Genomic DNA, 25,132 nt, shown 5'->3' with positions numbered 1-25,132 from the left:
TGAAACCTTAATTCTAGTTCTGAGATTATTTACTACATAGTCAAAGATTCCTATCAGGTTTTTATTTTCCTTTTCCCCCCTAGTTAGTAATATTTCAATGCTTTTATTTTGAGGTAGTACTGATAATTTACTAGCTATTTTACAAAGATGTTCCATCCTCAAGGGTTTGAAATATGCTTTCCCAATACTACACCGGGTCAGAGAGAAGAATTTACATGTTTAGAACTGACAGGTCTGGTACAAAAACATTTTCCATATAAAATACTTCCTTACAAATAGTTTATTTTACTTAATGTATCTGCTATACACTGGGACAGAAATCTTTGAAAGCAACAGCAAGCTTTCCAGTCCCGACTTTTGAAATATTGAATAGTGAGGATGCAAGCTTAAATGAGCTGACCCTTTCTAAGCCAGCAGAAACCCTCTAAACAATTACAAAAGAATATCCAGTATATTAGTATACTACATGCTAATATATTCAGTATATTACACGTATATTAATAATATTACAGAAAGTGCCATTACTAGTTTGTGTTGTTAATGTCTGTGCTCTGGAGGCCCTGATTCAACTCACTGCTTACCTGTAATAACACCACTGCCCATACAGAGTACCACCAACAAACCAGTTTGGAAAACAAAGATTATTTAGATGCTATTATGGTTATTGGGTCATTGTGAAATTACACCTAGAAGTATCCCCTGGATTCAGTCTCCACAGCCTTCCACAGCAATAAATCCTAAAAACTCAGAACAGAGTGCTACTGTTGCAATACAAGAATACTACAACAACACATCCTCTGTCCCAGCCACTACAGAAATTACTCACAAGCACTGACAGAAAGCTTCATTTTTCTTCTATCACAGTGCCCTTGTTATGTTACCTGTCTGTTAAAAATATAATCATTACTACAGAATACTATTTACTACAGGCCCACAGTCCCTAGGGCTGTTACTACTTCCCACTTTATCCCTAACAAGTAGGGGTAAAACCGGAAACATCTGCCCACTAAAGATCAGTAATTAAAACAACACTATGATGATTAACACATCTGACTACACCTCTACTTAAGAGCAGTTTGCCTGTCAAGGCTCAAATATACAAGCAAGACTCACAGTCAGGAATTGAGAAAAAGCCTCCACCACCAATAAACCCCACACCAAAAAACCCAAACAGAAAACCCCAACCACAAAATACGAGACCTGGAATTTAGGTGAGCTTTACCATCCTGCAGTGATCATCTTATCTTTCACTTATTTATTTCAAGAGTCAACTAGAATTATAGGGGCCAGTGAGAAGATTCAAAGCTGATGAAGAGAGAATCAGTTAGATTTTATTTTAGTGGAATATACAAGATGAATGAAGACTGTGCTTAGAGTAACTCAGCCTACAGATTTCATTCTTTACTGCCAGGATAAACTCCAGATTCTCTGTAAGGGTATTGGTCAGTCCAGCCCACATCTGCCCTTCCTCCCCAGCACAAGCTGCTCTGGCCAGACTGTGTTCAGCTGTCCTGAAGACCATGGTTTCCTGCCCTCTTCTAGGAGGACCTTCCAAAACAGGTGAAGTGGTGAAGTTGCAGGTGGTGTGGTTTAGGTGTTCAAGAAACTAAAAACTTTGGGAGAGCTAAACCTTACCAAAAAAAAAAAAAAGGAAGACGGGAGGGAGAAGGAGAATAAAATCAACCAATGCATGTTACTATTTATAAATAACCACCCAGTATTTGCTTGAAAGTCAAGTGGAAGCAACAGCCAATCACAGACCCCACTAGTTTATTTATATGCTTTGATGTTAGAAGACTGAAATACCCATTTTTATCTTTTGCTCCTTAGTTTTGGTAGCTAAGTTTTGCATCTTAGTTTTGGTAGCTAATCATCATAACTGTTATCATAGCTACCAGAAATAGCTTGTCATGTACCACAATATCTTTGTTAAACAAAATATACGAAAATATACAGATATTTGTGTTACATACATGCATAAATACACTGAGAGATTCTGGTGCAAATGAAGATTTATCATCAGCTTCAAGCAATGAAATTTATCACAGTATCTGGTTGTTCTGTTTTTCACAGACATGCACTATCTCAAAATAAAAATTAATGGCTACTGAAAAAGTCCATCAATATACCATTGAAACACTCCCTCAGTCCATAAAACTTCCTACCTTTAAAGAGTTAGCAGCTCAGAACACTTAAAGGAAATAAAAACCTCCAACCCTCAGCAGATAAAGACTTGCTTTTCAATTTGTTAATACTGGTTATAAATCAATAGCTTCATTAACTGGCAACAGCCTCAAGTACATGTACTGCTATTTTTTCCAGATGCTCATCTTTTATGACAAGAATCTGAATCATCACTGTGAAAATACTAATGTTTACCACCATCATCCTTTTATAGAACCACAGCTTATTTATTATAGGCAGGAAGGGATAGGCTACTAGAGGAAATGAATACTATCCAGAACAGCAAGGAGCTTCTTTCAGATTATGCATGTGGGTTGCCACATTTACAAATAAAGTTCTTGATCATTATTGAGAATTAGTTTATACAAATCATATAAATGTAACTGTGTATACATACACAGTCTATAGCTATTTTTGTAATAATTATCAGGTCAGTATATGTCTAGTACAGTTCCTGGGCTTGGAGTGCTTGTTTCACTTTTCAAAGACTGTTTTGTCTTTGTCAGTATTTCCTATATGCAATGTAGCAAAACATAGCAATCTGTTCCAAAACTTCAAGTTATTCTTGATGTCTTCCTACCAAAAGTGTAGCTGTTTTTCTGTCATCACTTCCAGGTGGTCACAACAGGCTTTCCTGAATCTCTTGCACGGCTTCCTTTGAGCCCCGTGGACTGCCCAGGACGACCCCGCAGGTCGCGATCAGTCCCGTCGTTCTGCGCCATCTCTTCATCATATCTGCAGATGAGAAAACCCCTTCAGTGCCTTGTGCTGCTACACAAACAGCAGTGGGTCCTGTACATTCTACATCTACAACTGGAATTTGATACAAGCTGCTCTGCATACAGCTGCAGGCATAGCATGACATGCAGCTATGAATCTATAATTTTACAATACAGATCATCCTGAAATATCTTCAGCCCCTCTTTGAAATAAACAAGACATCTGGCAGCTGTAGTTAAACTCCTGAGTTTGTGAAATTTTGTGCTTATGAAGTTCCCCATGTACTTCTGCAGGTCTGTGGTTAAGCAGAAAATCAGCCTGCTGCCAGTTTAAATAACTCCTGAGCTATTGCTTCAAAGGGAGGATTGTTAGCTGCAGTGTTAAAACTCCCCTGCTGCATCACAAAGAGAAAAGGGAAAGAATGAGGTGAACTAAACAGCCATGTGATCAAACAAAATGCATTTGATGACATGTATTTGGTAACACTTAACCACAGTGATGAGTGGTTCTGTAAATATCTAAATCCATTATAGCCTCAGATAACTTTAGCATAAACTGATTTTTCAGCTGCTATGCAAATTCCAAGCAGAATTTGTTACAGATAGGTAATTTTAATTAACAAAAGATATTAATAAAGAATTTTGTAGGAAAATCATAAAATACACGTAGTTATACTGTTTTATATGTATTCATAGCTACCATGTGTGTAACATTCATTAAATCTTAAATCCTAATTCAGACTGCTTATATTTAACTGCTTTTACTAATATAGAGGAAAAGTATTTAAGATGAACATGAACTAGTGGATCAACTATGTACATAAAGTGCATTCCTGACATACTGAGCAACTGCACCACTAGTGCTAGAGAACCTATCCAAATGTTTTCTCAAAAAAGATGAGAAACTGTGTCAGCAATATGGTATTCAAACCAGTGATCTTCCGCATAAAACCAATCAATCCTAAACAAATCTTGCAGACATCCCAATATAATAATCTCAGTTTCCTTCATTGCTGTCCTTATAATACAGATCAAGAAATTAAAAAAAAAATCTGACCATTCTATTATTTATTATTACATTCATTATTCACAGGACTCAAGAGATATTATTTCTATGAACTGGGAGCAAATTTGCATCAAGTAACTTTTAAACCAGAACCAACTATTTTAACTGTTTAAGTATCATGTATATATTAGCCTCCATACAATTAAAGTTCTGCATATGTAGAAGACAAACATTCTCTTTCCTTCTGTCCCTCAGTTCTAGCTGCTGGAAGCTCAGAAGGTGCAAGCAGGAGCTTATCAGGCAACATTGTCTCTGGACATGAGGCAAAGAAATTCTGCTTTAATGCACTCCCACCTCCAAAGCAGGTCCAAAGAAAAGAAGTGGTACTTTGTGCCCATTTTTCATATCAGAATGAAGTTTACCTTATCTTTTTGGTCTACATTACACATCAAAAAAGTGAGGTGAAAAAAAAAAAACATTGGCCTTTCTATGAAACATTGATAAAACTTACAAGACTTCATAATTGCCCAGAACCTCGTTTGGTGGAGTTTTATTCCATTTGCAGTCAGGAATTTCCCCGTTAGGCACAGCAATATTAAGCGTGTCATTAATAAGATTATACTTCAAGATGCGATCATTAGCAGTGCTGGAAGTAAGAGAAGGGGAAGCATTAACCTACAAAAGGAAAAAAAAAAGCAGTCAGTATCAGTTTTTGGAGTGTCCTCCAAACAGCATGTGTGATGGCTGTGTGTACCATACAGGAAATTGAGCCTTGGTGGCTCAAAGCATGTCTTTCAGTTCCTCAGGCCCTAGAAGGAATTCCCCACTGGCCATTTTTCGTTTCACTTGGACAGGAAAGTAACCACTCTGTTAAGTGTCTGTAGTGTCAGCCTGAAGATTTCTTTTGCGATGAGATTCACCAGGGTGAACCAGACAAGACAGAATTTTTATTTCATTTTCTGTTTACATGGTTACAAACCCCATACATTTGAGTCCTTAAAATTTGCCCAGTTTACAGGAATTGCTGTTGCACACAGAAATCTGTGGCTCTCTTCTGGGTAAACAACTTTTCTCTAAGTTCTTACCTGAGTTTTCCCCTGTTATATTGTGAGCTGGAGAGTGCTCTCTATTCAAAGAGCCACACTGTATCCTGTTTTAATTAAACCAGGGATTCATTTAACATATCTTTGTTCCACATTTATTTTGGAAAAGTAGTATCAGAACGATAAACAGAATTTTTTTATGAAGTTCACTTCAAATTAGATTGAGAAGGAAGTGGATGGATAAAGGAAGATGGATGGATAAAATTTATATTGAACATACAGAGCTAAAGTAAAATATATGAAAGAGAAATTTATGTAAAAAATAAAAAAGCTTTCCAAATATCCTAATTATATTTAGTATGCCCCTTTTGTGTCCTCTCAATCTGTAACATTAAGGCTATGACAGCATTTAAAAATTAAATTTGATGTTTTGCTCCATCAAGTCAATGCCCATTTTCCAAGTACTGATCCAGCATTTAACAGGGCTGCAAACATTCAGACTGCCTCTGAAGTGCAGCTGTATGGATGCACTAGATTTAGAAACCAAAACAGAAAGCCATAAACAAATAGAAACACAAAAGAAATAGGAAAGAAAAGCACATGGTAGCTTGGTCATCACATGACCTATCTCACTTTCCAATATTTTTCTTAATCCATTTACCCGATAAACAAAAAATATTGTTTAAAAAGAGGAAAGACTACATTGAAATCTACTTAGTTTTATTCTGTGAAATGAAAAGGAAGTTTTTTTCCCTGTATTTTATAGAACTTTACCTCAATTAGCCAGGGTTTAAGCTTGTCATCAATGATAATGTCATATCCATAACACTCAAAGCAGTGTTTATCATTATTCATTACAGGCTAGGGAAAAAGAAAATACAGTAATATGTATTAAAATCTACTCTTCAGTAAGTAACCCAATTACCCACTTTCTTTGCTAGAATTTACATGTAATGACATTATGAATCTTCTACAACACTCTTTAGTATTGTAACTCAAATATAAGCTTGCTAACTAGTATGTTCAGCATTGCCTCTTTTTCTGAGGCTGGATGTAAATATTTCAATACTAATGATTGCATTGATGCCAAGTATTGAGTTATGTTAATTTCCCACTATGTCTCCATAGTGAAAGTAAGTGTTTTTATACTTTGCAAATGTAATAACTATATTTAAAGGCTGCATGCATCAGGAGAAAACAAAGTTTGAAAATTTATAGCTTCATTTTTAATTCTTTAAATTTTAGAAAAGCAATTCAAAGACATTTCTTTTATTCTGCTGCTGTAACCATGCAGAAATTTTAGGTCAAATAATTACAAAATACATTGAAAAATTTTAATTACTCAAAGTAACTATAACACCAAAGCCAAGAGAGACCAAGAATCAAGTTGTGCTTAGATGCACATCCTCTAGAGAACCAGGAGCTTTCCAGCATCTGCTAAACATTTGCTGTATGCATGGTATAATACTTTCTTCTATGTGAAGCTCATTAGATCTTTCAGAGAAAACTTAGTGAAGGTTTCTGAGATGTTTTCCACATAAAGAATAATGAAGATTTTAATTTCTTCAGGACTGAAAGAGAGGAGGAGGAACAAGAATCTAATTACATGTGTCATTGTCAGAAGGACAGAGGAACAACAGACTTCATGCTCCATCATTTTCACTTCTCCTCTTCTAAGGTTTTGCTAACATTTGATTATATCCCTTTTCTTCTCCCAAGTACCTTCAGATATGATTTCCCAGCATATGCCAGGTTAAGGCATGCTTCCCCAGCTCCCACTGATCCTAGCTGCATGACCTTGTCCCTGTTTCTTGTGCTGATTCTGGTGTTCATCTGTTCCTTCTGTGGCTCAGCTTATTCCCCTGGCAGAACACCAAAACATCAATAAAGCAAGGTAGTAATTGTCAGTGCACAAGTGAGCTGATTCAGCTCTAAATGGTGCCAGGCCCAGCCCAAAAAAGAGGACAAGACAATGTACTTGGGACCAGGAAAGTCCTTGGCAACAGTGAGTTCCCCAGTTACACCAGCTGACTCCCAGAGTGCTACCTGTCCTGTAATGTGATCACAGAATATTACCCCAATACTAGAAAGTCAGTCAAGCAGAGAACTGGCTGCTGCTGCTTTATTTTTTTTAAAATTAAATCATGATAATTCTGTGACATACATAAAAGTAGTGAAAGTACATTATGTAACTCTAATGACCTAATAGCCTTAGGTTTCCTTTGATAAATTGTTCTCCAGAGATTTTTTTTCTTTGACACATTTGTTATTGCTGGAATGACGTCACATATTTTGGCAGAACTTAATACTATTCAAAAGGGCAGTATCAAGTCATATTAAATAGTTCATAAATCCCTCAAGGAAAGAGATTTATTCACTCCTTCAAATATCCACAGACAACTCAACCCACTCACCCACCCAAGATTCAGTTCCCTCATCTCAAGAGATTTCAAGAAACCAAGAGGTAAGAGAGCTGCAGAAATCAGCATCAACACCATCACTCCAAGAGTAGAAAAGAGAAGCAGGGATTTGAATGGCAAGCTCACTTCCATGGTTATGGGAAGCCTGCAGCTGGAATGCTACTGCTGGCAGCACTCACCGCAACAGCCTTCAGGGACTGCACAATGATCCAGTGAATTTCATCAAATAATTTGTTGGTGACTTCCTTTCCACGGGTGCTCTCCAGGTACAAGCGTAAGTTACTCACTGTCCACTTGCCTCCATGGATATGGTTGTAATCATCCTGAAGAGTTAAGGAGTTCACTCAGACTAAGATTTTGAAGTTGTTCAGCAGGTTTTTTCTCATCCTCACAAAAAGTCCCCTTATATTTACAAGTACTGCTCTAAAAACAAACCTGGCTAATTGGTCTTGCAGCTTCATGAACACCAACTTTGAACTGCCTTCTACATAAACAATTGCCTTTATTATAGCCCTAATATGCTTGTATCACACATCGTAAATAAAGTAATAAATCATTGTTAGGAGAAAAAAAACCTGGGTACTTGGACAGTTTTATAATAAAGTATGAGTTATTATTTGGAAATAGAAGTTTTAAAATGTGAAAGAACTAAACACTTTGCTCCTCTGGGGATAAGGACAAAACAATGAGCAACAGCAGAATTTCACTGAAGGTAGTTATTGTAAAATGCAGCACTTGAAAGTGTTTGTCTGTGTTTCTTTATTTAAAGTACAACTTACCTATTCCCTGGTATCTTCTTAATGGTGCTACTTCAAGAAGTTACATTCAAGAACATAGTGAAATGACACCTGAATTGTTTTTAAAAGTTAAAATTTTCAATTAATTCAGTACAAAACCCCACTAAGTGTTACTGAAACTCAACAGGGGGAAACAGGAGGTTACCTTATGTTGTCTTTTCAGAAGCTATCAAGGCTGTACATTATTCCTCTTTAAATGGAAAGACAAGAGCAAAGTGAGGGCTGTTCACACCGAAGGAAAGGCACACATTCAGCCCTCAAGGTTCTCCCAGGACAAATGCTTTGTCCCTTTATAAAGTGTTCTCCTCAGAGTATTTCCGAGAATTAATAACTGTATGCCAGATAAATTACAAAACCCGGAATGCACAGGGCAGAAAAAAGCTCTCAGAAGAACAAATTCTGTCATCCTCTAGGACAAGGTCAGAGAAGCATCTATCTTATTATTAGGCTTTCTCCTATAGCTCCCTCATTAGTAAATTTGGAGAAGTGGACTGTACAAATAAAGACCTGAAACATAATTCTCAGGACTTGCACCATGGAAAAAATGTCTTGAGACCAGATTCCAGCAAGGGAACAGAGATCAAAGTTTCAGCCCTCTTTGCCCTTCAGAACAAGTACTCAAATCAAAACAGATTGCAACTGGGTAGAGCTTTACACAGTCACAGTTGTTTCATTGAAGATATTAAAACAAAGTGAAAATAATGATGTATAAGAATTATTGTTGTTTTGTTTGTATCACACATGCATTTTCCAGCACCTCATCATGCTTTTTATAAATTACTGAAAGGTCAAATTAGGTACAGTTTTAGAAGACTAAAGCTGTGCAGTCCAAAAGCCTCCAAAGTTACACGCACATTTAAAACAGAACAAATAGGATGGGTAGCACAGCTTTACACTAAACTTCCCTTCTGCCTTTCTGCAAAACTGAACAGATATCAGTGATTTATAATTTATAAAAAGCTTTTCAAGTATTCTAGTAATAATTCCAAATTCTTAGGTTGCTACTTCTATACCCATTTCTCTTGTCCTTTATTCTAAGTGACGTCACCATCACGGTCACTTATCTGGGAAAAACCTTGAAGGCCATTCTTTAACTGGTAGAGAAGATTGAAGGGTGCATAATAACAAGGCAGGTAATGTACCATGTGCCTCACATCATCTCTCTACTGGCAACACCGCAAGGATTTTTTCTAAAAGTTGTATGGGACCAGCTTTCACCATAAGTAATTCTCAGTGTGCCCCGTCAAACCAAAATATGTTTGAAGCCCTTCACAAATCAGCAACTGAGCAATAAAATGTTTGTAGTACTGCAAAATGGTATATTTGACCACTTACCCTGGTTTATAACTACCAACATTATAATTTACATTATTGTTACAGCAATATCCACACAAAAACAGCACTGCTATGCTGCACATCTTATGGAACAGTAGCAGAGAAGGCATATTAAGCAAGGTTTCAATTTAAGATATATTGCATATATCTTGTGTATGAGTACATGTGTATACCTACATTAATATAATCAGGAGCATGTGTGTGTGTGTGTCCATACATAATATTTTCCATACCATCAAAATAAAGCTTCTGGCATTAGGAAGTGCAACAATAGAGTTTTAATGACTGTACCAGAGGCATGGTTTGTAAATCACAGACATCTGCTAAAAACACCAATGGGTCAATCATTATCAAGTCATTCCCTGAAGGAACAAGACCTGGGAAGTGACACTTTATCCCCTCTATGTCACCCCTGCCCCACTAACCTTCCCTCCCCACTGCTGAATTTCAGCCTACTTTGACATGAGGAAGGGCTGTCAAAGCTCTCATGTTTCCACTTGAGTATCAGTAACAAATTACAAAACAGAACTGTTTTGCAGGCAGAGCTCCATTTTTGTCCATGCAAAAGGAAGCCACCAGATGGCCAGGCAGCACTTATTTATCTCAAGTTTGCAACTCTACATTCCCTTTGTTTCCCACAGAAGGAAGGCAGGGGCACGAGGTTGGGGGAAACACTGGAAGAAGCTGGAAAGTGCTGTGATGAATAAGTGCTGGAAAGAAGAAATTTAATTAACTGCCAGAGAGAGAGAGGGAAGGAGAAATGAGGAAGGGGATATTAAACCACTATTATAAAGTACATATCCACATGATCCAAGCTCATTAATTTATTTGTTCAATTCATAAGTGAGCATGTTGGCTTTTAAATGAAAGGAGACCCCTCCTCTCAACTACTGTGAGTCAATACTGAAAACATCACACTCAATTACAGAGCTGCAACTCATTATCTTGACTTCTGATTTGTGGTTTTCTAAAATGTCTACATTCTAAAATGTATTTATTTGTAATTGCAAGATGAAGTATTTTAATTGCAAGATGATGAAGAGTATGACAAAACCTTTTGATTCCAAGTTTCTGGGACAACTAAAGAAAATCAGTCTTGCTACAAAAGAGCATCTAAGAAATCAGCACACTTACCCCATGTTTCTGAATGGCAACATTTGTAAGATGTACAAACATGTTATCCAGCTCACTTGTACTTGGTGTGTATTTCACTGTGCAAAAGCGGCAAAACCCAAGCTTATACCTGAAATGCAAAAAGTCATTAAAATGTGTTAAATCCCTGTGAGAAACAAGTAAGTGAGCATCCTAGGATACCAGTTACTGGTTAAACTTCCTTGTGCAACATGCACAACATTATTTTGACTACACTGGACATTATCTCTAAACAAAATACAGACATGCAATCTTACATGTAACATCTCAGTGGACGATAGGTAGACACCAAAACATAAAGACGAAGATCAAATTTCTTTCCACCAATTAGTAAGGGATTGTTGATGTAGAGTGAAATCACATAGGCTTCTTTGGAAGACTGAGACACAAACCTGAAAAACACCAAACACATCTCACAGTATGATATTTGCAACAATACAATCCCTGAAGTATTTTACTTCTTTAGAAGTGTTCTGTAAATTTCGAGTTGACTGAAATTTTGCATCTTTTGTCAAGATGGTGTATAAAGTTGTGGTGGTTAACAATACACACTTGGCATCAGGCCTTATCCATTAAAAAAAAGCTGAAAATACTATAGAGATGACCAAGATCAATTACCCATTTAAACTCACACAATAGCTGACCAAACCATTCACAACGCAGCTCTACAAGACAGCCTTATTCCCTTGAAGAGAATTTAGAACTTGGCAAAGTCCAGACAAGCAAAAAGAATGTAGTGCATTATCTTCATTATTCAAGGTCTTGTACTACTGGAATATTTGCATTTCTACTTGGTGTGCTACTGCAAACCACTGTGAAAAATTAGTGTAACTTTCAGATTGTGACATTCTTCAGATTCCAACCAAACAGGGAAAAATACTCAAATGATATTCAGCCAGTCACTCGGTCACAGGAAAAAACAAGTTGTGTGATCAAAACTTCTAGTCAGAGAAATACATAAAATTGCTAACCTATTTCATTCATTTGAAAGGAGATCATGAACATGACATGCATTATTTTGTGTTCCAAAAGGAAAATACATTTATTTCATAGAAATGCATTCTTATTTTGTACTAATTTAAAAAGTGATTTAATATATATTAAACAATTATTGAAATTGCTGAGGTGAAGATTTTTCTCTTGCTTCCTGTTATTTAATGCTGTGAAGCAGAACATTTTCTTTCTGTGCAAGTTTTCCCCCAACAACACTGAAAGCAATTTATAAAGAGTATTAATTGAACAGTTCTGTGTACCTCCTCATACCAAAACAAGTTGTATTATAACCAGTTGAAGGAGGAAGCCAGATAACAACTGAAATTAAATGCAAACCTAACTATAAAATTACAAAGCAATAATAATAATAATGGCATACTTCTCCCATGCATCAGACAATCAGCATGTGGATGCAGTTCACCTAATTACAGAAAGTACAATAAAGGGCTCAGTTTCACGAACTTACGAAGATGTTTTGCTGTCTCGAGACCATTTTTTTATTTGGGAGAGTTTGTTGATTAGAAATATTCCTTTTCCTTGAGCTTTGCCACAAGGTTTCATAATCCATGTGCTGGAGGGATTCTTTCTGAATTCTTCAACAAAGAGATTATAATCAGCAGGAAGCATAAAAGTCACAGGAACAAAATCTGAATTAAGGGGGAAAAAAAGGGTGCACAATTACAGACACTATCTGACAGGCTACTGACACATAAAGACTAAAAAAAGAAAAGTTCTGTATTTTCAGTTTTCCAGGATCTGGCATGATCCACCTTCATTAAGATCCATGTCGCTTTTTATCTCATTTACTTACTAGTTTATTCTTAAACAATTGAAAAATGTTGCACAATGCTAACTTCATAGTAATAGATTCTAATTCATGTGAATAGGCTTTCTACTTCCATTTATATGCTGTGCCACTACAGTATTAGATACCATTTCAACAAAACAATTAAAATTTCTCAATTTCCTCAATCAGCTTCTACCAATCTTTATCATGCTCTGTTGCAGGCAAAAAAAACCCCTTTGGCTGTGTAATTTTTATTTCCATGTAACTCCCATTATTCTTATTTATTATATCTTATTCTGAACTCCTAATATTCTTTGCTCCCACACTCAGTTTTACCATGATTACTGAAACCTAAAGAAAAACATTTTTCACTTTTTGCTATGAAATAATCTTCAATTCCACTCTTGAAGACCTGCCTTCTTACATGGATGAAGTGTTTTCATTTCACTTCCAAGATGTAATTCACCTCCACATATCTCACTCTCACTTCAATGCTTTCTCCAAACCAACTCTGCTTTCCTCATCCTGATCTATTCTTGGTTTAGTTTTGGGGTTTGAATTTCTTGGGTACTTTTTTTTGGTCTGGTTTGCTTTTTATTTTGTTTTTTAGCAGTCATTATTAGTTCCCCAACTTCTCCCAAATTTCCCCTCTGAGGTGTTTGTTCATTCAGCTCTGTCTAGAACCTTCCTTCAAAAAGGTTTAGTTGTTGCTCCATTGTAAGATTTTCACATAATAAGTTTTTCACTTTTGAATTAATGAAACTGTAACCCTCTCTCATATGAAGTAGCAGAGCCCTTTGGTTTCACCACTAACCTAACTGCAAAGTATTTTAAACCCACAATTTTCCCTCTCCAAAATAATTTTTAAGAAACCCCAAATGAATCAAACCCAAAAGCGGAACAGAGCACTTCAAGGTAGCCACTTTAATGTCATAACATTCCAGAGTTTCAGTTCTTCATGCATAAAAAAGCTGGTTCTCTTCCAATTATTGACTCTCTAAGAAAACAGCTGAATGCTGAAAATAAGAACATACCCAAATAAATATATTTCCCATTTTCATCCTTTTCTGCAAGAGGACTTCCCTCTTTCTCAAGTTCTTTTCTGTATCTCTTAATATTCTTTACCATCAAATCTTTTCTGGTCAGTTCATAGTGGTTTGGGAAATGATTGACAATTTGGTCATCAGAGAGGCGGTAACCAGTTTCCACACTGAACACATTTCTTATTGTTTGGACGCTCATCCTGAAACCAAAGATAGACACCAAGTGATTTCTCTCAAGAAACACACTTCAGAACAACAAATTAGAGATCTTTTCCCTCCAATTGCTTAATCTTTTCTCCTCTCATTTCTCTTTATATTTAATATTTTGCTGCAGGGACAATCCAACATATCCTGAAGTTCTATTAACAAAGCAAATTAAATCCTGCTGAAGGTTTAATCAGTCCCTCCACTACTACTGAAATTGGTGCAGGAAGTGAGTACAGAAAGATGACAAGTTGGTCCTACTGGACTCTGGCTTGTTGATAGTCAGGTCAATCCCCAGCAGGGCCTAAAAATTACTGAATTGCACCCAAATGCTACAGAATCCTCTTTCTAAATCTCTTACTTCACACTCTAGAAACTCACCTTTCCTCTTCAAAAAAGTCACAAACCCAACCTCTTAGTGACTGACTTGCTACTTGGATTACAAAAGGAATTCAAACATATGACTTGAAAACTGGTTAAGAGATCTTGCTAAAAACACCTGTGTCGTTTAGTTACAAGCCAGATGAAAGTGCTGCAGTGACAGAGTCATTAAATCAGTTATCAACTACACTTTTCACAGAAGATAAGAGTGGGGACATAAATGCAAAGAATTTTCCATATTAGATGTCTCAATACGAAAATTTAAGAATATTTCCTGAATGCTAACAATCTGCTACATTATCATTTCAGAAAGAAAAAAAAAACTAATCCAAAAGAATAAAACACAGCAATTTCCATGAGTGTTGCCCCACTCTCCCAACTGCATTCCAAAAGGATGAGCAGATTACTAGATTCCTGCCCATTTAGATTCCTGCCCATTTAAATAAGTGGTTCACAAAGGGTACACCTGGCAGCACAAACTGCCATTCTGATGTATTTCAAAGGAACATCATAAATTGTTTTGTTTATTTAAAGAGTACTGTTTCTGCCCATTAATAGACTACTGCATTCTAGGACAGCATTTCATGGGCTTATAATAGACAAACACCAAATGAGAAGATTATTTACTCTCCTCCTTTTACCATAATCTTGGTCTAATTTCTCATTCACTCTCAGTATTGAAATGTTGAATAGTTAGCCTGAATATAAATCATTATCATGAAGAGAAGGAAAGTATAGTTTATTACAGAAGTGTGGACTCTGGTAACAGGGCAAGCCTCCATAACATTGATTTTAAAAATTGGGAATTGTAGCATACTTACCAATAAAAATTCCAGTCTTCATTTTCTGCCACCTGAATCCATCCTCTTTTTTCGAAGTTGTTTATTAGAACAGATTTTTCTATGTCAGTTACCCACTTTACTTTTCCTGCCATTATCCTGAAGTGGAATCAACCTGTTCATATAGAAAAGTTTAAAGCTGAAAATAGGGGAGGATACAGGGAAGTAAAAGCAGAAGAAAAGTGGCACCTAGAAAACACTTTCACATAAGTATTATTAGCTTAAAACCCAAGGAAAATAACACCTAGGCTCAGACTGAAACCCTGCACTTGTCAGCTGGAGAACTGCACACAAGGACACTGGTTACAGGGAGGGTTTTCACACTCCCCACCTTTTATAAATAGATACAAAACCTTCCCTTAAATATACTACTGACAGAATCCCCCTATTCTACACTGGGTAATATTAAAAGAACCAATACAGACATTGCATTGTTTCTAACTTAGGAACATATATTTTTGCTTTCTTTTGAAGCATGAAAGTTCATCAGGATCACGTGGCGCCTATAGAATGAAAACTCATGATTCCAAGGGAAATCCCTTACATGCTCTATCAACAATCAAGATTTGCAGTACCTCAGGGGAGGGAACTAAAGTTACTGACCTTGCAACTGGTATCATTAAACCCTTACAGGAGGATTTCCCTAGACATCAGGCTGTTAATAGAGTGCTTACAAACTGCAGTTCAGCTCCTGACACCAGATGTCACTTTCTACATTAGATCTCTCACTTGCCCATGTCAGCCTTTTGTTAGGATCACTTGACCATTCTGGCAGGAAGGGACCCCAGCAAGTCCCCTGGTCAGCCTCCTGCTCAGCGCAGGTTTAGCTACGAGGTGTGGACAGTTTTACCCATTTATGTTTTGAAAAGCCCCAAATACACAGACAGCACAGCTTCTCTGGGCATCTTATCCCACTTCCTCACTGACCTAATGGGGGCGGGGGTAGGGGGTGCTTCTCCCAATATTTTTATCATTTTCCCTACATTTTTTATTCTTACTTACATTACTTTCCCAAGAACAAAACGCACTGTACAAAGGAGTGGGAGAGAGCTGGGTTATCACACATCCACAAGCAACCCCATGGTACTGTCCCTTCTACACACAATTTTCTATTGAGAAGTAAATTAAAAAATAAAAGCACCTTTACTAAATGTAGTAATGTAATTAATGAATGTTAATTAAATTTATTGCTAATGCCATTTCTGCAAGTAACATGTTGGACTGGAATTCAAGGGTTCTTCATTTTCCAGGACTAGATATGGGAATGTACATTTGCCACCAAGCTCAGGCCCCTATTGTTTCTTTCTGGGAGGTATAACCCATATAATCCCACACAGACTATTTATCCTGTCAAATCCTACAAAGGCAGAATGTTTACTCACAAACTTAGATTTCAGGAAAGTTTAGGACAAACATTTTTATTCATGTTGGTAAAGCAATCTGAAATCAAGCTTAGATAGAAAAGAGTATACAAAGACTCAGGGTCTGTCTTCTTGTGTGTGCTTTTATACAATCCCTAGTTCTATAAGGTCATGATCTTTCTCCGGGCCTTCCAGATATTACCAGAACAAAAGCAAATGAAACAATTAATTATTTGTACTGAAGTTTGCATAATCCACGATCAGTGACTCACTAATACCACAAAGCACCTTGCTGTGGTTTTAAAAGTTCAGGGATTAGTCTGCTTGCAATACAACTGTCCCTTCAAAAGGAAATGCATTAAAGGCTACAATGGTATTAACCAACCACAATGTAAACTTTTCAAAAGGCTTTAAACCAACATTCTTCACATCTCCAAGCTACCCCAAGAGGTTTACCAAAATTCAAACCTAACATTATACCTGTTTCTCTGACTCCTTGAGCAATTCACACTCAGGAAGATGAGCTAAAATTAAGACAGAGCTAAACACTGGAGACAGCTAACACTAGAAATCAAAAGAAAAATTATAAGAGCACAATTCTTTTCCTGTTTTGGGATCTTGGTGCCTCACCTATCCCTCCTGCAATAGAGGGATTGAAGGCAGACTGAAAATTTGTCCTTGGTCTCTGCAGAATTTAATAAATCTCAGATGATGTTTAAGTGGCCTGTAAACAAAATCTTCCAATTTTGTACAAATTGATCGCCGAAACCCACAAACGAGAATGCACAACAATTAATATAATTTTAACGCAATGAACTTTTCTAGAGGAATCCTCTAATCTGGAAATAGGTATTCTAGATAAACCAATGAGATTGCACATGATAGCTACACATTCAAACTTCTGATCAGCTGAGATCCTTAGCTTCACAAAACATCAAAGAAGAGCTGCATAACACATCCACAGCCTTCACATTTGTAGTAAGTCAAATTCTTCACAAAATACCAGAGCTCCTACTCAAGAGACAGCAGGCATGTGACAGAGGCACAGCAGGCCTGCACTTCTCCAAAACACTGCCTTTCCTGCCCAGACTACTTCCACTGGCAGCAAAAAAGCCTGGCAGCAGCCTTACCCCAGGTGAGACCTCTTGCTCTTGTACAAATTGATGAACTGAGATCCAAAAACAGCCTGGCTGGCATCACCACCACTCTAGGGAGCCAGTGGTGCTGATGGCAGACTTTTCACACCGCAAAATGGGGGTGAAGCTGCGCCTCCAGCACCCGATCCAGCAACCTCTGTTTCCTTCCAATAGTACAAAATGTAACTGTGCTTCACAATTAAGTTTACTACTGGAAAATCCAGTTTGGCTGTGCCGTCAGAGGAGGCCAGGAGGGCCTGCTACGCGATTCCCGAAGCGTTAGGGAGGAGGAGCCCAAGACTGGAAGAGACACACGGCTGTGTGTGCGTGGGTGTGTATGTGTGGTGATGTGTAGGGGTGTGTTGGGGATGTATGTGGGACAGGTACGGGGCTGTGGAGGAAGGAGATGGGACTGAGAATGTGTAAAGGCACTGTGGGTGTGTAGGGGGGATGTCGGGGAGGAGAACGACACCCACGACCCACCCCACGCTCACCTGCCGGCGTGAGCCCGGCCGCCGCACCGCTCAGCCCGGGCCGTCCCCGCCGGACGCCGCCATCGCCCCGCCCGTTCCGGCCCCGCCCCGGGGCCGCCGCCGGCCATGTTGTATGCGGGGCGGGGCGCGGCGCGGAGTGTGGCGAGGACGGGGTCAGCCCTTCCCCGCGGGAGCGGGAGGTGCTTCAGTCCTGATGGGGAAGCCCCGAACTCGCCCAGCCACCTCAGGGTTGTCCCTGCCGTCTTGGGATGTTTTGGTCTCAAGCGTGTGCGGCTTGGGCCTGCCCCATCATCGGGAAACACGTCCCTAACAAACATCAGTCCATGAGTAAATGGGGGTTTGTTAAAGGCCGTCACGTGACAAAACCTTCCCGAGGTTACCGGAATATAAAATCGCCGGGGATACTCAGATGCCAAAGCTCAAGTCCACGTTTGAGCGTTTCAGGTGCTAAAATGCTCCTCACTGCACAGCTGCAGGAATAGGTGGTTTTGCACAGATACTGTCAGAGGAAGCAGGCAAATTTTCACCCAAAAATTTCATCACAGAACCCTAGACTGGTGATGAACCCTGATGAATCCATGATGGGATCTTAAAGCCCATCCCGTTCCACGCCCTGCCATGGGCAGGGACACCTTCCACTATCCCAGGTTCTCAGAACCCCATCCAGCCTGGCCTTCCACACTGCCAGGGATGGGGCAGCCACAGCTTCTCTGGGCAACCTGTGCCAATGACAACAACAACGTGGTCACTAGCTCTAATTTACTCAGTGAGAGCTGAGTGAGAAGAATAGCACCTAAGAAGTTATGGTTTTAGTTCCTCTGTGGAAAAGCCTGATCTGTGCATACAAAAATCCTTCCAAAAAGAGATCATTAAGACTACCTGCTATACATGAAGGTCACCAGACCTTCAAGCCCATTCTGTGATGGGCTTGATACAAAACAATAAGATACTACATAGTGAACTCCAGATATCTGAAAAGTCTTTGAGGGAGACTCTGTATGACAAATTACATCTAATACTTACTTTGTCTCTGTAAGACAAATTACTCATTAAAAAATAGATACATTAAGACAGTAGCTGAAATAAGCAGTTTGCAGTGTGTTGGAGTACAGCCAATTCCTCAGAGCCTTAATTCCCCAAATAATCTGACTAGAATAAATATACATTATGATTTCCTGGGTGATGGTACAGTAATAGGGTGTTTCAAGGATGCAACTGCAAGGAAGGAGTTAATTTAATAATTCATATAATCAGAGCTATTAAATATTCCCTAGTTTAGCTATGAAAGCAGCTGCAAAATGCAGTGTCACGTGCATGGCCACGTGCAGTGGAAATTTCCTAGAACAATACCTCTGGCAGCAGAAGACAGCAGCCTTCACAGCCTTCTTTTTATCAAGAAGGTATATCTGCCATGGCAGCTGACAGCAAGAAAAGTGAGCCTGAATCTTTATGCTGGTCAATCCTTTTTTGTTTCTGCATCCATCATACCTCAGAAGAAAGATGAAAGTTCACTTTTAAAATGTATTAAATATTTCATTAAGGACAAAAACAGTTGTTGTGTTGGTGGGGTGGTTTTTTTTTTTGGGTTTTTTTTTTTTGTTTTTTTGGTTTTTTTTGTGGGACGGGGTTTGTTTGTTTGTTTGTTTTTAGTATAAGAGTTTTTTACCTTAATTCAGCAGTTTCAAGTTGATGTTACAGCTCCCTAGTATTAGATGTTGTTTTGCCGTTTCTCTGAAATTTACACTGACAGTATTACATCACAGCTAATAATAGGTGCTGTGGTTTTCAAAATTAAGGCATCTCCACTTTTTAACATTATTGTTAAAAAAGGGAAGTGGGGTGTAATTTGAGAGCAGCTCAGTGGTGCTTACTATTATTGTATCAGGAAATGCAGTGGCAGCCCTGGTGTGCTATCTTTGTGACAGAAATTACTCCTATGATGACATTTGGGTATTTTATTTTAAGCTTGAGGCAACTCACAAGGTTACCTGTATGTGCAAAATTCAGCCTGGTGTCAAGAGATTAACTATTATTGATTTGAAGTGGTAAATACAAGAATGGAAATATCAGAACTGGTGAATAGAAGAAAGTCATGGCAAGCAGTGACAGTGCAGAGGTTAATTTACCTTTTATTATATTGTACCTTTGAGGCAATTTTCTTCCAGCATGTGTGAATGTAAACACAGCACAGTCCTTGGCATGAGTTGGAAGATAAGCTTTGTCATTTTCATTTTACAGATGAGTAAACCTCTTGTACGGCACTTGAAGCGGGGAGACAAGGGGGGTTCTACTGCACAGTGCTGAAAGAAGTGGTTTGCATAAGACACACACACAACACAGGCAAACACTTTTATACATTTAAAAACTTAGCCAGGAAAGTCTTAAGGACATCCCAGCTCCAGGTGGAGTGCTGTATCTATGCTGCTGTTCTGCTTCTCCTGGTGTTTACCTTCACTCAGGGAGATGAAATCATACTATAAATAGAGGGCAAAGTCCGCTCTCAAACATTACCTGGTGAAGTCTGCTGTTTGACATGACAATAAAGTGCAGAGCAATAGCGGGATTTGTTCTTTAGAGCTCTTTTTCAGTACACTGTGCTCTCTAGTGATGGGTGATACTGACTGAATCACAACACTGCTATCACCAGCACAAAAGAAAAACACCCAAAGTCCCATGACCTCACTAAACCTTTTGGGCAAGGTGTCAGTAGCGTTTCAGCAGATCTGTCTCTCTTTAACCTCTCAGTAATTCTGCATTGGCTGTGCTGCCAGGGCTTCTATTCTCTGCTCCACACCCTTTTTCCTCAGGTACCCTCGAGACAGTTGGGGATGCAAGTGTATTTTTGTTGCTAAGCTGAACTAAGAGGAAAGCCTGCTCCTCCCTGTTTAAGAGTGAACACCACCACCACATTCCCAAACCAAAGCCCTGCGCGGGTTCCAGCATGCTCAGCGTGCTGAAAAAAATCCACATTGGCCCACTGGGAGACAAGAGCAGCCATTTGGAACAGGGCTCTTTCTGCAAAAGGTGCCCGCAGGGCCTGTTCAGGCCACTTGACATCTCCATCGGTGCGGCAGCGCTCACGCACGCCATGGCGGCTAGGGGGCCGTGGTGACCAAGAGCCGTAGTGGCCACGCAAGGGTCCATTCCACCATGGCCGCTGTCCCACCGCGGGATAGTCCTCTCCCGGGGCCATCCTGCCCCACCGGCTCCCCACGGGGCCCACGGCCCTTCCCGCGGCGCCGGCAGCGGGCGGGCGGAGGAGGCGGTGGCGGTGGCCCCGGCGGGGCGGGGCGGAGCGGCCGGGCCGGGGCGGGGCGCGGGTGGACAAAAGGGGCAGTCGGGCAGGATCACCGCCGTGAGTGGCCAGCGCGGGGGGCGCGGGGAGCCCCCTCTGCTGACGCTGCTGTGTGCCCGCGACGCGGCGGGGACTGCGGGCCCAGGTGAGCGGCGGGGTCCCGGCGGGACACGGGCGGCGCCTTTCTGCGGGGGGAGCGGGTGGAACCCAGCCGGGCTCTCCGGGCAGACCCAGGCTGCGCTCCCGGGTCGCCGCGGAGTGCCGGCGGTGCCGGGACCCGCCGCCTCACCTGCGCGCCTGGCCTCGCGGCGTGCCCCGGGACGTTTCACGGGCAGCACCTCCGCATCTTCGGCGCCGGAGGCGGGATCGATGCCCTGTTACAAACGCGGCGGGCGGGGATGGACGCTGTGCCCGCGGTCGGGGAATCGTCCGGCCCCGGCTGCTCAGCCCTGGCAGGGACCTGTGTCCTTCAGAAGGATGCTGCGAGCACTCGTGCGCTTTGTACTCAGCTACGGTGTTCTAAGCAAATGAAGAGCGGAGTGCGTGTACTTTCACTCTTAGCAAAGCAGGAAATAAGCCCTCAAAAGAAGTCCAAGATATGTAGCAAAATATGCCAGAGTTAAACATAAAATATCACTGAATAACTCATTTACAATATGTGTGTACGTTTAAAACGGTGCTGTTGATAAACGGGAATGATCTGCAACAGCAGAGACGAATACAAAAATCTGTACAGCACCTTAAGTCATTTCACAAGGAGTGATTTCATCAGCGTAGTGAGTTCTGTGATTAAACAGATTTTGAGATGTTCAAGTGGAAAGTATTGGCCTGAGATTGCTTCTCAAGGCCATAGCAGAAAGACAGACACATGTATAACAGGAAGACAGAGTAGATTTCATTGTCATTTTCTGTCACAGGTACATGGACAAAGTTATTTTGAATTAAAATATTGTGGGCACATTAATTTTTTTTTTAAATTTAACGCATGTCAGCTGAATGAGAGTTGGCAGTGAGTATAATGAAGAAGAAAATCAGTATGTAAAGTGTTTGGTATCTTCTGCTGTAAAAATGTCACCTCTGTAGAGACACAATCTCTTTGAAAAAAGCAATTTAACAAAATTGCCTACTTTTCCTGTTTGGTACATGTCTGGTAGTTATTTTTAGTGATTTTTGTATCAATAAGCCATTGACTATAACATCATTTAGAGCAGACTAAAAAAAAATTGAATGTACTCAGCTTCTGCAGGGTAACAGCCTGCTGGGCAAAGCAAGAGCTGGTGGGAGTAGAATAGGAACTGTGAGCTTGACCCAATACAGGAAATCTAAGTAAAACTGGAAACAGCATGGCATTTTAATTCTCTGTACTGATGTTCAGAACAAGGACAACATCAATACTGAGACAAATTTGAATTCTTTGACTCACAGTCACACTGCATATTAACAGTTTTTCTCACTTTTCCCAGTGTGGCAGCAGTAACTGGGATTCCAGAGGCATCTGTAGAAGATGCCACCAAAGGTCTTAGAAGATGCTGAGTTTTCTGACCGAAAGTCCAGTGAAGTGTCCCTAAATGGGACAGGCTGGAGGTGCAAGGTGATAGTGTGGGTGCTGTGCTGTGCAGTGCTCAGGGGACCAGGTGAGGGAAAAAGCAGCCCATAGCTCTCCCAAGTGTGCCAGCTTTTTAATATTATGAATTATCAGGTTTAAATTAAAAATGTTATTTGGTCCATTAAAGCTCAGCATCTGCCTCAGTAATTTTATAGGTTATGACCTTAGTGACTAGCATCCTGGAATTCTGTATTTAATATCAAGGCATGAATCCCATAATCTATTTGCTGAGAATGCAAGCAGGTTCCCTGCAGGTACTTTACCCTCCAAGTGGATGGAGAGGTTGAACAAGGTCTCTAAAGCACATCAGATTTTCATTTTTTAATTTGATTGAACACATCTTAAAATTAAGACTCAGATTTTACTATGTAAGTATATTAATAATTATGAGTTTTGCACGGACTTTTTAATAACTTTTCAATAGTAACTTTTCTGTCTGCATAGTTTATTTTAGGAGATTTCAAAAATACAAAAATCTAAGACAAACTTTTGGAGTAAATGTGAACAAAGAAACATTTTTCCATTCACAGATAATGGAACCATATATATTGTCATACCTCCAACAACTTGGTCGTGCAATTCAATAATCAATTTTAAGCAAGTTCTTATTTCTTATATAAGAATCTTGACCTTTTGGTGAGACAGAGAAGTACAAAGGGAAGAAGATGTTTTGAAAAGGAAATGTAAATGTTAGGGCAGAATCTGACTCAATCTAAACCTTAACTTCTTATCAGCAAGTAGATATCCCTGAGATAGGTGGTGTTGTCACAAAAAAACCCCAAAAAACCAGAACAGAGATGTGTGTGTGGTTTTGGGTTTTTTGATTAGAATAGTTTCACTGTGGTATCAATATATTCTTATTGTCAGTGTTCTTAGTTCTTCACATGAAACCTCTCGGGAACTGAATGTGTTCATTTTGATAGAAGCAGACACCCCTTGTTTCTTTTTCAGTTTAGAAGCCATTTAAATAGGTTTGTGAGCACTGAAGGAATCTGTAGACTCTTTAAGGAAAATGATACTTTATAGGCTTATTAAATGATGGCTTTTTAATGCAGACATAACTGTGCTGTCTACTCTTTAAGGTGGAAATCTCTTGTTCTCTACAGTCACAGTCTCTGTCACAGTAAGGACTGGTGCTCTCTGACTGCTCTAACAGACAACATGCTGATGATAAATAAAAAACTTGAAGTTCTTGAAGTTTTGACTCAATCAGAGCCCCTTAAACATTTTCAGTAGAGACTGAAATACAAAATATCTGTATATGCTCTTTGCTATAAAAGGTTTCTTCCATTTAAAGTCTGTTGTATGCATTTCTTTTGCTACTGAGGTTGCAGAACTTGCTTAGGAACACATTTTTTATGTTTAAATACAATCAAATGCTTAATTCCTATTCTGTTTTGAGGTAAGAAAACGTCTGTTACATTCCCAGTGGAGGCATGTTATCATACTAACTTACTGAGCATAAAACCAAGAATTAAATAAAATCTAAGAAGTACAGTGTGTATTTTTTAGATTTGCAAAGTGTCCCTTAATAGCTGTTTGAGGCAATATTAAGAACTGTTTTGTGTAAACAGTCTCCAAGGTCATTGATGTTAAGCTGACTGAGAACATGGTAGGAGACAAAGAATTAATTTATCTCTGCTCCTTGACCTAATACTGATTTAAGAGTTCATCTAGCATCTAGTTCATCTGGGTTAACTAACCTGCACAAAATGAGTAATGATGACTTAACCTCTCATCTTTCCAAGAGAAACTCAAGTTGCTGATGGTTACATTGCAACATTTTGCCCTGAGCTGTGATGGCTCCAAAGGCGAGGGAGCTGCAGGGATCTCTTGGTGCCCATGGGCTGTGCGCTGCCCATGGCTCACAGCGTCTGGCCTGCAAGGGAAGAGGGCCAGAAGTCAAGGGCGACTGCTGCTCATTGACAGAGGTCACAGGAGAGCCTAAAGAAAACCAAACAAAAAAAAGCCCGAGAACTTAAAGTGTATATTCCTGCATGCCAAATATTGCTGTTTCTCTGGAACCTTAACTAGCTCTTAATCTCAGTCACTATGTCAGAGACTTGTCCTTGTAAAACAGCACAGAGATTTGTGCTTGCAGCCATGAGGATGATGTCATGTTTTGAAAGAGGTGGCTATGGATTGAAGATATATATGCAAACAACCAAGCCTCTATTTGTTTTTCGTTTAAATTTAGTTTGCATGGGCAGCTGGTAGAATTTGAAGCAGTTTGAGATAGGCTTTGGTACTGTGGGGGTAAAGGATGAGGGTCTTGTCTGTCAATCCATATTTATGTAGGCAGGTGCTGGGAATTTTGAGCCTGAGCACTGAAATTAG

General features: G+C 39.5%; 1 protein-coding gene across 5 annotated transcripts; it reads right to left on the bottom strand.

The window, feature by feature from the left end:
• Positions 1–1,753: 1,753 nt before the first annotated feature.
• TTLL1 (TTL family tubulin polyglutamylase complex subunit L1) lies at positions 1,754–18,035 on the bottom strand. 5 transcript variants are annotated; one of them, XM_064420602.1, is made up of 10 exons: positions 17,895–18,035; positions 14,886–15,018; positions 13,471–13,679; positions 12,116–12,296; positions 10,914–11,048; positions 10,639–10,747; positions 7,552–7,695; positions 5,727–5,813; positions 4,421–4,584; positions 1,754–2,919 (listed from the first exon to the last, which is right to left on the bottom strand). In XM_064420602.1, the coding sequence occupies exons 2-10, from the start codon at positions 14,996–14,998 to the stop codon at positions 2,790–2,792; spliced, it is 1,272 nt and encodes a 423-aa protein (XP_064276672.1). In that variant the 5' UTR covers positions 14,999–15,018; positions 17,895–18,035; the 3' UTR covers positions 1,754–2,789. The 5 variants fall into 5 exon arrangements, with proteins under 5 accessions (XP_064276672.1, XP_064276675.1, XP_064276674.1 ...); XM_064420605.1 differs by having other exon boundaries at positions 12,116–12,242; XM_064420604.1 differs by lacking the exon at positions 17,895–18,035 and adding an exon at positions 17,395–17,717.
• Positions 18,036–25,132: the final 7,097 nt, after the last annotated feature.

Source organism: Passer domesticus, chromosome 5, assembly GCF_036417665.1.
Source record: "Passer domesticus isolate bPasDom1 chromosome 5, bPasDom1.hap1, whole genome shotgun sequence".
Lineage (NCBI taxonomy): Eukaryota > Metazoa > Chordata > Aves > Passeriformes > Passeridae > Passer > Passer domesticus.
The sequence above is the reverse complement of the archived record's forward strand: the minus strand, read 5'-3'. Positions and strand labels throughout refer to the sequence as shown.